Source organism: Scomber scombrus, chromosome 19 (genome assembly GCF_963691925.1).
Source record: "Scomber scombrus chromosome 19, fScoSco1.1, whole genome shotgun sequence".
Lineage (NCBI taxonomy): Eukaryota > Metazoa > Chordata > Actinopteri > Scombriformes > Scombridae > Scomber > Scomber scombrus.
In genome coordinates, this window is record NC_084988.1 from 16,243,280 (window position 1) to 16,258,503 (window position 15,224).

General features: G+C 40.9%; 3 protein-coding genes across 3 annotated transcripts; all 3 read right to left on the reverse strand.

The window, feature by feature from the left end:
- Positions 1-37: 37 nt before the first annotated feature.
- On the reverse strand, positions 38-5,730 carry rps6kl1 (ribosomal protein S6 kinase-like 1). Its single transcript, XM_062440507.1, has 8 exons — positions 5,595-5,730; positions 5,110-5,234; positions 4,673-4,765; positions 4,532-4,579; positions 3,940-4,072; positions 850-932; positions 640-735; positions 38-504 (listed from the first exon to the last, which is right to left on the reverse strand). Exons 1-8 carry the CDS (start codon positions 5,728-5,730, stop codon positions 394-396), a joined length of 825 nt encoding a protein of 274 aa, XP_062296491.1. The 3' UTR covers positions 38-393.
- A 3,676-nt stretch (positions 5,731-9,406) lies between these two features.
- Positions 9,407-11,168, reverse strand: olfm4.2 (olfactomedin 4, tandem duplicate 2). Its single transcript, XM_062440916.1, has 5 exons — positions 11,112-11,168; positions 10,847-11,014; positions 10,525-10,737; positions 10,287-10,428; positions 9,407-10,200 (listed from the first exon to the last, which is right to left on the reverse strand). Exons 1-5 carry the CDS (start codon positions 11,166-11,168, stop codon positions 9,407-9,409), a joined length of 1,374 nt encoding a protein of 457 aa, XP_062296900.1.
- A 2,033-nt stretch (positions 11,169-13,201) lies between these two features.
- Positions 13,202-14,980, reverse strand: LOC134001343 (olfactomedin-4-like). Its single transcript, XM_062440909.1, is given in 6 exon segments — positions 13,202-13,459; positions 13,461-14,026; positions 14,107-14,254; positions 14,337-14,549; positions 14,654-14,827; positions 14,927-14,980. Coding segments are annotated over 6 exon segments (1,413 nt in total).
- Positions 14,981-15,224: the final 244 nt, after the last annotated feature.

The following is a 15,224-nucleotide window of genomic DNA, read 5'->3' on the forward strand; positions in this document are numbered from 1 at the left end:
GTCCAAAACACTGTCAGACTTTAGGTGGCATCAATTATCATGCATGTTGACAATGATACATTTATATGCAGGGATATAAAGTATTAAAATGTATCTATCAAAATTGCCTCAAATGTATGTAAATGTGTTAAGTTTTCATATCAAGAATCTCTTGATATGTTGAAAGTGAAGGAATAAATCCATGTGTTTGATATTTTGGAAGGGACATGGCTCATCACTTTTCTCGTTTCAGTTTTTATTGTCATTTTTCTTTGGGAAGCACAGAAATGCAAAGGAAACCAGGTTCTGGTGCTGCATCCATTTTGGCCACACTAGGATGCTTGGATTCAGGAGAGTGCACATCTTCAATTCCAGCGCAGCATGATTGGATCAAAGGTGTAGCAGCCACACCTGCTAACAGCTCAGTGCTTTCCAAGAAACACTGCTGAAGAAAGGATGACACTTGATGTCACACACACCTCCACCTCCAGAGCCCAGGCGATAGCCGGCATCAAACTGAAGCAGCTGTAGAGTAGAATGAGTTTGGAAACCGTCAGACAAATCATATCTTTTGTCACTGTGTTTGTTAAACAGTTTTTTGTCCATAAGCATAATATTTAGATAAGAAGCCTTGCATGTGTTTCAAGCCTTAAACCTGACCTCAGTGAGCAGGGATGCAGCTGCAGTGCTCAGGTGGTCGGGGATGAGCAGCTGGGTGTGGGAGTGGATTCCAGCTGGATGGAGCTGCCACAGAGGCTGCAGGCACAGTGAGCAGAGTGTATAAAGCCATAACCAAATAGCACAGTTTGCCGGAATGGTGCAGAATGACACAGTAACAGATCATAACATGCTTGTAGAGCCTTCACTTACCATTCCTGTTAGAAGTTCAAACAACAAGGCTCCAAGACTCCACCAATCACAAGCTTCTGTGACCCTGCACACCCCTCCGATTTCTGCTGACAAACAATTATATTAATTTGTATTAATGCACAGAAAGTCTGGAATATGTGTTTGTTATTGTAAATGTCTTAAATAAATTTCCATTTCATTGATCTCATGTAGAATAAAGTGGACAAACTACATCTTGCCACTAGGTGGCAGTTTACATCAGGGAACAACCACTGGGGTCAGCCCTGAGATAGTTGTACCTGGAGCGCAGTACATCTGGTCCATGGCTTTGGAGCAAATCTCTGACTGAATTTCGCTCCACTGCCCAAAAAATGTCAAACACACCTTTCCTGTGAAAAAAAATCAGTGTTAAAAATCTAAAGCAGCAATTTTTTTTCTTATGTAGTGTTTTGAAGTAATCTGTTAAACTCACCATTGCTGGTGAGCAGAACGTTTCTGGGGTTAAGATCCCGACACAGGATTCCCTGTTGATGCAAACTCTCCAGGGCCAGCAGGATCTGTGCTCCCCAGACACGCACCTCTGCCTCAGGAAGCCCCCAGTAAGTCTGCATTGTCTTATCTGTGGGTGTGGAGGATTTGGCAGGGAACTTGGGTAGGTGGCACCAGCCATCCACCTCAATAATCTGGTCTTCCTCTTGTCCCTCTAATCCCTCTGATTTGAGGAAAGCATCCTCTCTCTTACTGTGGGGTGGGATTCCAAGAGGGTCTTTTGCAGTTGCCACCTTCTGTGCGGGACTCAGCAATTCACAGGCTTCCTCTACACCCTCTCTTGCCTCACTGAAGTGTGTTCCCCCTTCGTATTTCACAGCTGTCAGTGTCACCTGTGTTCTTGCAGTGCTGTGGCAGAGAGAAGCAGAGAAAGGCCAGGGGCTTTCTGAGGTGATCTTTGTGTCTGTGTGGTCAGAAAATACTGCTCTGTCTGTGCTCCTGATGACTACCATTCCATTTCTTTCCTCTGTGGTGGGGCTGCTGTTGTCCTGCTTTACTTCTTTGCTGTCTGTATCCACGTCTGCAGAGTTTACACTTAAAACAGATCCTTGGTAAGAGCCGTTTGTATCCCATGATGCCCTGCCACGGATCTGGGTTTGGCAATGGAGAGGAAGATGCAAAATGGCAGGGGAGGAACTCAAACCATTATTTTCACTGTTTGGTGACCCTGCTTTTATAAATGAGGTCTGACTTGTATGAGGTGCAGTTTGTCCTAATGTGCCATGTGAATCACTGTCAGTCACTGCATAGGGGTTTACTTTCTCACAGTTGTGTGCTGGATCTGCAGCTTTCCAGGCTACCTCAAAATCAGAGCTGCACTCTATCAGTCCAGTTCCAGCTTTCTTTTCATTGAGTTCTGACATGACATCAAGAGCTTGACTAACACGAGCACAAGCAAGAGGAAGAGCAGGCTTTTCCTGAGTTTCAGTGGAGTGCAAACACAAAGTAGGAGCTGGTAGATGGATGCGAGTGTCGACCTGTGTCCTTGTTGGGCCAGAAAGCAGAGTTAGTCGATCAAGCTTGGTATAAAATGACGCTGCGGAGCGCGTGTTCTGCAGACAACCTGTCTCCTCAATGTAGGAGTGAGTCCCGCAGCTCTCAAGCCGCTGCTGAGTTTCATCCCATGAGGTTGTGAAGTCTGTATCAGGACTCTCATCGCTTAATTTCTCTGGATTGATGCCCTCTCTGTTATTGTGCTGGTAGTCTGTGCTGATTGTAGGTGAGGTGTAGCTGGTCTTCAGCTTGATGCTGTGTTGGCCAGAAGTGAAGCACTCTGGGTGTTCCTTGGCTTTCTCGTTCTTCAGCTTATGCAGCTTGGAGAAGAGCCTCCCACCTAGGACAGCCAGGGTAGAAAAACTAGATCAGGAAAAGGACAAATAATGCTACAGTGCAGCAGTACAATTGTCTACAAAGATCTCAAGATGCTTTACAAGCAATCAGTGGCGCAAAAAGTGGGTATGCACTATATGCGACGCATAGGGGCGCCACAATTGAGGGGGCGCCAAAGCGATGGAGGGAACATTATTTCGAGTCGGCATTTTCTGTATATAACAGCGTTTGTGCATGTGTAGTAAATGATATGATCAATAACAGAGGCACGTCACTGATTAGGCGCCCCTCCGTTAATCGCCTCCCCTCCGTTAACCTCTCCACACTACAGGCGCTCCGGTGCGCGCCCCCTCGAGTGTTTTCATTTGAATCGTGTTGTCATTTGATGACAGGGACCTAATAACATGGAGAGGAGGAAAATAAAGCGGGAGCACAAAACAGAAAACGGAAGAGGGAGAAAGAGAAATATTTCGTAGGGATGAAAAAAAGCTTTTCAAAGTGGTTTAAATACAGTAGGTAAGTTATGTCAGTGTATCAAGAGGAGGCTTGTAAATATTCAGATTAGCTAAAGCTACTAATAAAACGACAGGTTACTGTCTTGCAACTGTGTACTGATCAGTATTTACAATATAATAGATCATGACAAGAAAAATAAAGGAACTTGTTTGTGGTTATTTTGTTGTTCAGACAGTTATCATTGTTTTTAACTACATGGTGAATCATAAAACAAATAAATTATAGAACTTCAGAGTGATACACTTGAGTTTAATGTCTTCACTCGGATATAACACTACAGTGCTGTTGTGATGTATCTGATAAGTCTGATCAGATGCAGCGTCCAATCAGTAACTGATATCCAATAAGGATATCATTTAAAATTAAAATTTCATGTTTTCTATATGTGGTTTGACTGCTGTATTTTTGAAACCTCCTTAACACAAAGTTCATGTTATTCAGGTGTGAGCATGGAAAGAAAGAATCAGGACACACAGGAGAAGGCGACAGGTTGGTCTAATATTAGGTGGAAGTGTAGGAACAGCCACTTGATACCAAGTGATTCATTTCTAAATATTATTTATATTGAAAAATTGCATTAGCAAGATGCTGGGAGGGGGCGCCTGCAATGTATCTGCATACCCCTCAGAAAGTAGGTAGTTGCGCCCCTGCAAGCAATACTATATAAGCAATACAATACTGTCCCCACAGCACTGAGAGGAGTTCTTAACAACTCACCTTTGACATGCTCAAGATGCAGGTACACAGCATCCTCACTGACGTAATACCTCAGCAGCTTCACCATGTATGGCACCCCTTGAGGAATGATGGTTGGCTGATCTCTGCTCTCCCAGCTGGACTTGACCAGACTCTGCAAACACATAAAGATTGATATTTTTAAGAAGGGAAGCACGCAATTTGGTTTAAGAAAGAGCAAAATGCATGTATTAAAACAAAAATGTATTGATATGGACATGGTTGACAGAAGAAAATGATTAATGATTGCTTGGATTGCCCGTTTAGAGAGTCAGTCCTCTCCGTTACCATGTTTCACTCATCACTGAAATTTGAGGTGCAGTTGCATTGGGCAATAGGAGGAGCACCATCAGGCAGATCAATGGCGAGTGATACTCAGGGAGACAGGATGGAGAGAGCCCCCATCGACTGGCCTGCTACAGAATACATAGGCTGGCTCGCTGCCAGACGACTACCCCAAAACATCTCAGTGCACTGTACAGATACTGGCCTCTGTTTCTTTTTATCCGTTATAGTATAGAGCAAAGCCCATCCATTTTGTACCCTCTACGAGCCTATAGTACTGAATACTCACCTTTACAACAAATGTCTCTTTATTGACCATACTTTGGACAATCAGGACCTGTGGAATAAAAAATAACATTTTCAGTGCCAAAACACAAATCAACACTGATGTTAAAACACAAGTGTTAGTTTACGCAAAAGTCTGTCTTACCTTATCAGTCACTCCAATCACCTTACACATCTCAAGATCCTCTACAGGTGAACTCAAGTGTCTGATTGGACGGAATCTCAGACTGCTGTAACCCTGGTGATAAAAGCAAAGGACAATATTAGTTACAGCAAAGCATCTTTTTAAGAGAGAATTGCCTTTTGTCCACGATATTTGAAAAGAGTAATAAATAGAACAAGTCACAAAACAGACAAAAATTCAATGTTTCATCTAGAAAAGGCAATGCAGAAGGTGCTATTTTTGTGTAGGAATGCAGGAATCTTTTATTGTGAGTCATCCACTGGCTCTAAAAATGCCTAAGATCTAGACTTAAATTATTCATGCCATACATTTAGAACAAAGGAGGGACACTTTCAAGTAATCAATGCGATCTGCTTCTTTTTTCTTTCTTTTTTTAAGTGTTACAAGATTGGTCTTACCCCTAAATGAGAGCTCCCCTTCCCTAGGTTGTCCTGGAGATGTGTAATGAAGATTTCTTCAGCTCTCTTCAGATACTGGGTTGTCTTCCTTTTCACAGCCTCCCGACGATCCTTGTTTGGGTCCACTGTTAGACAGTTAAATTCTCTCAGACACCAATAAAGAAAGAATAGCACTCATAACTTGTCTGTGTGAATAGAATAAATCTTAACAGTCCTGACTAAACCTGCTGACCTTTAATCTATGATAAAGATTGGTAACACAACTGAATGTTTAAACAGTGGATGTAATGCCTAACCAGAAAGGAAATCTGTGTTTAACCTTTGGTTTGGGACTTCCTGTTTTTACTTCGTCCACATTTTCCCATCACATGTCTTGCTGGCATGTGCTGCAGACACACCTCTTTCAGTTCCTCTCCATTTACAGTTATCACATAAACATGTTTTCATACAATAACGACATGCAAGATCAAATGTTGTCCACTTACACTGAACCCCATTCAGCAATAAGTCCACCCCATTCTTGTAGTAACTGAAAGCGGCCTCATAGTCCTCATTGACCTCGCTGTCCAGTGCCATGCGGATCTGCTTGGCTGCCTCCACCAGGTAATCTCTCTTTGCCATCGCTGCCTGGTTTTGGGCTTGTCAAGATCCAGATGGACCTGAACACAGCATCAGAAAATGAGAAATGAACGCTGGTCCAGGTGTTTTAAATTCAGACATGGCAGGTAGCTGAGGTATGAATAGCCGTTTCATGAAATTAGAAACAGAAACTGAATCTTTCAGCTCTACTTTCTAACACTGTAATCGTCAAGTGTTGCTGTTTAGCTTGTGACTTACCTTTGCTCCCTTTTCTTAACAACAGCAGTATACATCTCTGTCTGTTGTCACTGGGCTCGGTGTGTGTCTGCCCCCAGTGACTCCAAGGCTCAGGTCATTGCAGCAGAGCATGATGATCTAAGCCAGTGGAAACAAAGAGTTAACCTTCAGACCAGTACAGGAAGTGAGTACAAGCTTCTGCCTACTATTTCTGATGAATGGAAAGAAGGGATGCTGCAAATGTCCAAGATGACAAAGAGATGACTCAGAGCACTGAGACATGATATTGTCTGCATTTAATACTATTAACTATGCCTAAAGCATGACACAAACCTACAGTATCACTGGAGAAGGTTCAGACCAAATCATACTGTGTTATCCCTATAGTTTATGCTGTAAAAACGTGTCTATGTTTGCCACACAAGCCTATAGACACACAGATATCCAGCCACACATAAATCACACGAGAAGAATTGGATGAAGGGGCATACTCCTTGCTGTCAATAATCTTTCAAATCACTAGTATCATGTAATAAAGCTTTGACATTATGCAAACTTATTATCAGTCAGGTACTGAATGCAAATGCTGACCTCAAACCTACAATTCATGTAAAACACATTGCTCATTTTGTCTATATTCATCAAAACACAAACATCACACACACATACACACCCCATCCTGGTTACAGTCATGGAGGCGACATCATCTCAGGAGTGTTATGAAACACACAAAGCCATCTTCAGTCTCCTCCATTATCATGCATCATCTCCTTAAGTGTGCAACCTGCCATAGTCGATGGGTTAACAATTCAAAATAGAAAAATAAACGCACAGCAGAGAAAACAGGCGTGCGTGCACACACGCACACATACCTAATGTGAGGCGAGCATCCCCAGGACCCTCCGCCCCAGTAGCAGCAGCATCAGCAGCAGCCCGTGTCTTCAGCAGCCTGGACACACTCATCCCAGGAGCAGCGGAGGAGGAAAGAGCTCAGGCGAGGCTGCCGATTGGCTGAGTGTGATGTCACTTTAGGGTACTATCTCACAATTTCACACAGACTCCCTCACCCCCGCCCCCGTGCTGACAGATGCTAGCTGATTTAAAGAGACAGTGCTGTTTTTGTGCACAGGCTGAGAGCCATTTTCAACCCTGCACTCTACATCCAAAATGGATTTGTGCTTTGTGCTTCGACTGTACAGCGCATATGACACATTCCATGTGTTTGAATAATTACTGTATTGACTGCATTTCTTTGATGGCTGCAATCCACTATGAATGGAGGGATCACCCTGCCCAGAATACATAATCTACTAGGTCTCAGTGCTCAGTACCAGATGGAGCCAGGCTCCCACCATAGCACAAAGGAGAGTCGCTACCCCCAAGGGAGGGCCAGCTTACAGAGGGGGGGTGGCAGCTCCAGCATGGCCCATGGAGAGCAGGGGAGGAAAAGAGGGTGGGGGGTAAGATGTATCAGATGTTGAAACCTTATCCGAAAAGCCAAATGGACAGGGTCTGATGTATTACAGAGATGCACAGGTCACATGCCCATTCTCAAATGTTGTCAAATGTTTGTTTTTACTCAAAAAGTGTTTTTATTTTCAATTGAAACACACTATTTTGAATATTCAATTATGAGGATTTATTGCAGAAAAAAAAGAAAAACTGTGGTATTTCTATGTCATATATGAGTGTCAGATAAAGAGTGAGGAAAGTAGAGAAGATCCTTTGTATCAAGCACAACACTGCTGATCAAGAACAAGAGGCATCATTCTTTGTTAAACACATTATAACCATTGTTGTACATGTGGAGCCTCTGATCAGAGGGACTGTAGTGCAAGTTCACAAAGTTTTCCTGGAATTTCTGAAGAGGAATGATCATGTGTTTCTCCTCCCCAATTTTAGTGTCATATGAGTATTAGATCTTTGTGTTTAGACCTTCTGGCATGGTCGCATACACACACCATGAGAGTGTGCAATGGCAATTATATTATATATTATATTAAATACGGCATTTCCATGAACAACACAATAATTACCGACTGCAAGAAAACTTTTTTATTTCAGTATTACACAGAATTCATAACTTATAAGCCATGCCAGTGCAGGACTCAGTACAGTTATAGGCATTGTGACTATCTGATTGTTGTCTGATATGAATGCGGCTCTTATCTGCAGGTTTTTACAACACTTGCACTTGCATGTGACATCAGTCCAAGTCATAGCAGTTTTATTAGCCTCCTTGAGATCAATGCAGCTGTGCATATTGTACACACGAGTCTGGTATTACTGCAGTTGTATGATTTATGCTTGTGTGTTTGTTCTCTCCTAGAAGTAGTCCCACTTTATCCCGTATACAGTTCTCATGCAGCACAACAGCAGGAGGAAGGTCTATCTTAAATTTATGATGTTAAGTACCAAAATGTGACCTGAGATGACTTCAAGCTAAAAACAATTGATGGCGACTAATCACATTACGATCAAGCTTTAAGAGTTTCCTGAATGAACATACTTCATATCAAAAGAAAAATAGAGACTTAGAGGCAACTTTCTCCAGGCTCATGAATTTATATTATACTATTGGCTAGATGGGTCAGTGTTAATCTTGAGTTTTCATTGCGCTCCGGAGAAAACCTGAAAATATGAGTGTAAGAAAGTGTCCTATACCGAGATCATCCTGTTCTTCAATATTAGAATTGTACGTATTCATGTGAGAATTGTATTTTTGTGTCCAAGTTTCCTTTAAACTGTGCTGTACAAGCAGCAGACTGCAGTTCCTTTAAATTAAGTTCATATTGATCGTCACTTGTTTGATCAATGACAAAAACAGGGATTAATTATACCAGTTTGCCACCATACTGTCACCTTACATAATATATGTGATCATTTAATGTATGTTTAGCATACAGTATATCTGTATGACTTTATTGTGAGTAAAGTATTTGGGCAGGGCCATTGACTATGAAAATATATATTCCTAATACATCAATAGTGGAAATTCACATGCTTGGATCCATTATTCAACGCTTTCTGGATTTGAAATTGTGTTATATCTACCATCCAATGACAAATCTACACATGCTGATTATAAGTGACATACACTGTATTGGCACATGTATTTTCCTCATGTCTTCGTCCATTTTTATTTAGAAGAAGAAACAGGTACAGAAACACAGCAGACGATTAATCATGCTATTTATCTAAACTGTCATAGCATGTGTTGCTTTAGAGTAATTTAAAGTGGAGTGTGGCTTTGTGTTGAATGCTGTAATTATTTAGCTATATTTTTGTCATAGTAACAACTTGCCATATTGGATTTTTAACACATACCTGATCTTACTTATTAAAAAGTCAAGGCCAGTCATTTGAATGCTTCAGTGTGATTTTATTGATGGAAAGTACAATACTTTGCTTTATAGAACTACATTGACAAAGAGGTTTAATACAGATCAATCGTATCAATCACAATACGGTAGAGGAGGCATCATTCTTTGTTAAACCCCACATTATAGGACACATAGTAGCCATTGTTGTACATGTAGAGCTTCTTGTCTGTGGGATTGTAGTCCAGGTTGGAGTACTTATCCTGGAACTTCTTAAACTGGATGTTGAGGTGCTTCTCCTCCCCAGTCTTGGTGTTGAATGCGTAGTAGATCTCCTCTGTGTTCACATCCACAGACCTTGTGGCATACATGACTCCACAGGCCATGAAAGCATTCCCAGCCAACTTCTTATATACGCCGGTGTTCCACTCATCCTCAATGCCAAAAGATTTCTCATCTATCTTAGCAAGGACAATTTTACCCTTGCTCGCTACTGAGGCATACATCACCCACAATCCATTTTCATCAGCTGCAAAGTCCATGTGCTGATTGCCTGAGTAACTGTAGGAGAACTGTTCACTGACAGCTGGGATCACTCTATAGTCATACTTGGAACTGGTCAGATTCAGTTTGGTCATACTGAGAGGTGTGTTGTGCTGGTAATATATAGTGTTACCATGAACAATGTAATTGTTACCTGTTCCTTCCCACCCATAAGGTAAGTCATGATGTTTGAATGCGGATCGTTGAATGAGCTTTTCATAGTTAGAGTACAAATAGAAGTCATGAACTGAGGCGCTGCTGTAGGCACCGTAGAAGTACATTGATTCATAGCCCCGAACAGGTTTGGAGTCTTTTCCCCAGCCCCCATATTGATAACCTGCATTCAAATGAGCGTTTAGTTGGACAACCGTGGGTTTGCTGATCCTAATGATTCCTGTCTGATTGCAGTTGCCTGGAAAGAAACCAAAATATTAAAGGTTGGCTGGAAATCTCTTATTTTTAAACTATTGTCCAAAATATTCTGACTAGTTGACCTACCAATTTCTGGCTTGATGAACTCTTGGTCCTTCTGGCACTCCTCCAGCTTCTTTTGCAGTTTGGCAAACTCAATGCGGATCACATCTAGGTTGCTCTTGTCGTAAGACTCCAGTTGGTTCACAATGAGAGTCATGTTGTGGATCTAGGATCAAAAACATAAATTCAATTGAAATGTAATGTTCTAGCAATGAGAGGAGCCATGCTATTTGCAAGGACTTTTAAAAGATGTCTCTTTCACCTCAGTAAACAGACTGTCAAACATGGGCGAGGAGGAGTTGAGGGAGTCTTTGAGCTGAGACACCAGAAATTCAAACTCTCTGAGCTCAATCCTGAGCAGCTCAAAGTCCAGCTTGATGTATTTGTCAGAACTGCTCTCCAGCATGGCCACTCTGACAGTAAGGTCTGTCAGCTCTTTCAAATAGACGTACAACTTAGCCTCATAGCTCACCATCTTCAAGAGTTAGGTGAAACAAATACACAGATTAATATAAAAATGTCTTACCACAGTCTGTGTCTTAGTGTATGAATTCAGTGAGACTGTTTGATAGGTCTTATTGTACCTTGTCCATTTGAATTTCCACTTCCAGGATAAGATCCTTGCTCACTTGTTGCATGTACTGCACCCGGTCAACAGGAAAGGTAGTGTCAGGCAGGTACACATGACAAAAACACTGACCTGACTCACCCAGTGATGCATTCACATTGCCAGAACCCCAATCCTCCACTGGCTGAAAAATGTTTCAAAAATATTTACCACCATTAAAGAGGATAGTGATAGTAACAATCAAAACGTGTTTTTAGTAATAGAAAGTAAGAATCACTTACAATCCAGGCCAAAGCAGGAGTGAGGGCTACTTGGAGAAACAACAGAATCTGCAGCATCGTGTCTCAGTTTACCTCTCAACTGTCTCCTGGATGACTTGGTCAGAGGGTTTTTAAAGACAAGTCTTATCACATCATCATAGACACCTTCTATTTGAGCTCAACACAAGAACAGGTGTTCATTCATTTAGAACGTTGGGTGTGGATGAGAAAAATGACATATGTAGTGATTTCTGTTACCACGTTGTTATGTTTATGGTCTGTTTGCTCGGTCTAAGTGTTTTTTATAACAGGAGACAGACAGTCTGGTAGATACATTGTATTACATTATTTTTTATTTCATTCAAACAAACCAGTCTTTTATGATTAATCAGCCTCAATAGAGTGTATTTGTTAATGAAGTCGTCAACTTACAAAGAATCTAATTTGCATCAACGTATTGCTTCCTGATGCACAGGATTCATTCATTTTGTAAGCTTATGTATGTGACCTGGGCTGTGCTCTTTACAGTAATAGTGTGGTTCATAAGGAGGAAATATTGCACCGCAAGGGAACAACTTTTAAATGAGATGCTGACTCAACACCAAGGGAATCACGTTATGACGGACCATTTTTTCCACTTCAGCAGTAAACTGAATGAAAGAAGCATCTGCACATGCATGAACCATGTTTTGAATAAGGTTTCTGACTGAAAGCTCAGTTATTCTTATCTTACATAGATTTGAGAGTGTGAATGCTTTTTTTATTCAGTTTGATATTTTTTACCTCAGCTAAACCTGTTACCGGGTGAGCAGTATAGTTTTCTCTATTTATGATTCCAGATAAGAAGCAGCAATGAAAGAAAAGATAACAGAAAGAAACGTTTGCTTGTATGGCAGTTGTATACAGAAAACTATAAAACTGAACCCTTGATATAAACACTATTGAAATATGTAAGAAAAAAAAATTTAACATAAACTCAAAACACTGCCATGGTTTCTTTTGAATGAAAATGATTTAATTTCTATGTGACCAAAAAGTTGTGAAAATTAGTGTTTTGGAGCTGGTCTTTCTCCAGGTATTGTGGTATCTGTATCTCCCTCTACACCTAAGACAGAAGAGAAGAATTAAAGGAAAAAGAATGAGTGGAAAAACATAACAAATACAGGGGTGAGCGCTCACTGAATGGTTTGATGAGTATGACATTTATGTGAATCATACGCCTTCACAGTCACCCTGTTTCAAAGCAAACTGGATCATATGGGAGATTTTGGATCAACGTGCTAGACAGCACTCTCCACCATTATCCAAATACAACATAAATGAAGAGCAATGGTGTTTGTTCCTCCAGCAGAGTTTCAAGACTCAAGAAAGAGAGTTTCAAGAAAGACATTTGTCACAGCTTCTCCTGTTGGGTCCTATCACAGACCGTATGAAGGTTTGACAACATGACTTTTCCAGACAAGTGAAGAACTTAAGATAATGCACATTCACTACTACAATGGAAACAAGACTTATACTTAACACATTAAACTAAAAGTGGTTTGTGTGCAGCACAAACCTTTAATTAAATACATGTGCAGTTTTTATCCTGCACTTATAATATTTAAAATGTATTTAAAAGGGCATTAAGGAAGTATTATACTATAAATTTAGGTTTTATTGTGTCTTTTATTCTGTTGTATTTTTCACATTTGTGGGATATTTGTGGGACAAAAGTGCTGTTGTCAATATTAGAATTGCTATATACGAAAGGCACTGATGGAGCAAAAATCAAAATAAGCCTTTTTTTTATTTAAAACAAATTATTTTATATTAATATCTTATTATTACCACATTTGAAATCAAGTATGAATGATAGGCCATTATTTGGTATGGATGTTTAAAGAAATTATTTGTAAATGGAGTAACAGAGCTTCATCATTTCAATATAAATCAGAACAGAATTTGCACAAGAAGACAGATTTCTTTTTAAATGCATGAGATCCTTTATTATCAATCAAATATGATATCATTTATTCACAATCAAGCAGAAGCAGGATAAATGATGTGATACAAGAAAAAAAGGGAGGTACAATCATTGCCTCTTTCATAGAATGTGATACTTAAGTAAATCAGATCAATGGTGGTTTCACGGTGGCTTCAGTTGTGTTATTAAACCACAGATGGTAATTAACATAGTAGCCATCATTGTACATGTAAAGCTTCTGATCAGTGGGATTGTAGTCCAGGTTGGAATACTTATCCTGAAACCTCTCAAAGAGAATACTGATGTAGCTCTCTTGTTTGGTTTTGGTGTCAAACTTGTAAAATATTTCCTCAGTTTTGATATCAACTGTTTTGACTGCATACAGAACTCCACACACCATGAAAGGCATTGCTCACTCCTGGTTTATAGACACTAGTCTGCCACTCCTCTTCAATCCCAAAAGACAGCTCATTTATTTTGGCTATGGCCATCTTGCCACTGGACTCCTCTGTGGCATAGGTCACCCACAAGCCGGATTCATCAGCGGAAAAGTCAAAATTCTGATTGGGGGAGTTAGAGTAGGAGAATCTGGTGCTAGCCCTAGGAATCACCCTGGACTCATATGACATGGTGGTGAAATTCAATTTGGCTAACCCGAATGGGCGATTGATCTGATAATACAGAGTGTTGTCACGGATTATGAAATTGTTTCCTGTGCCAGTCCAGCTGTTTTGTAAGTTGTGATGCTGGAAGTGCTTTCTCAAGATGAGATTCTTGTAGTTAGTGTAAAACCTAATGTCAACAATGGAGCTACTACCGTAACCAGAGTACCAGTACATGGACTCTCTGTCAGGAATAGGCTTTGAATCTTTCCCCCACCCTCCATATTTGTAGCCAGCATTCAGTTGTGCATTTAGTTGACTCACAATGGGCTTGCTGACCTTGATGATACCTGTGTGTGCACAAGACCCTGCGATGCCAGAGAGACAGGAAAATTAGTTAAATGAGTCCAAACAGGGCGTAAAACTTACTTAGTGTGAAATAGCTTACCAATGTTGGGGTTGAAGAGCTCCTGGTGGCGCCTCTCGCACTCCTCCAGTTGCAGTTGCACTTTGATGTACTCCCTGCGCGTTGCCAAAACCCTGTTCTTGTCGTAGGTCTTCTCCAACTCGGTCAGGGTCCCCACCATGACTGTGATCTGAAAGTAAACATACACACAGTTTGCCAATTGATCAACACAAATCAACAAGCCATCAAGTCTTCAGTTCTGCAGGACCTACCTGCAAATGTAGAGACTCGAAGAGACTGGTGGAGCCTCTGATGGAAAGCTGAAGCTCTTTAATTAGGGCCTCTACTTGTTTAATCTCCACCTTTATATTGTCTATGTTGACGTCATTGTAGTGATGAGGGTTATTCTCCATTTTGTCAATTTCCACTGTCAAATTTACAATCATTTCTGCGTATGCAGTCATCTTGGTCTCATAATCTTCCAGCTGAAATTAAAAGTAATCAAAAGATACAGTGAAAAGATTAGTTACACTCTTTTTGGTCTGTCTGAAGTAACTTATCAATCCATGCTTGAAATATGCCTGAATACCTTGCCCATCTCCAGCTCCAGTTTGTGGGAGATCTCCACAGCTCTCTGCTCTACCACTACCAGATCTTTTATAGGAAAGGTGGAACTGGGCAGGAAGGCATCACAGATACACCTGTCCCCACTTCCACCTCCTGTCCCATTCTTTGCACTCCCATCACTCCACAGACCTACACGCTAAGAAAGGGTGACATGAAGAGAGATCTGCTTACATCTAATGTGGGTAGAGTCTCAGGAATAAAGATAATAAGATTATCTAAGTCATGCCATACATACCCCCCAGGCCACTGTGGAGCTCAGCAGTCCTAAGAAATACAGAGTGCTGATCATTCTGGTGCAGTCAGATTGGTTGTGATTAAGATAGCTGGACCTTTCGAGTTTATATAACCTGTTTAAGCATCTTGCAGGATGTTGCACCTGTCCTTGTTCACAGCATTACAAGCCAAGGCACATGTAAAAAAAAAAGTGTTATCTTCAGCAAACAGAAGTTAAATCTTTAGTGTTTTGGTGTGCATCAGACTTTAAAGAATCAATGATGGGTGGATCTACCATCTGACAGAGTTCCCAAGTGTTT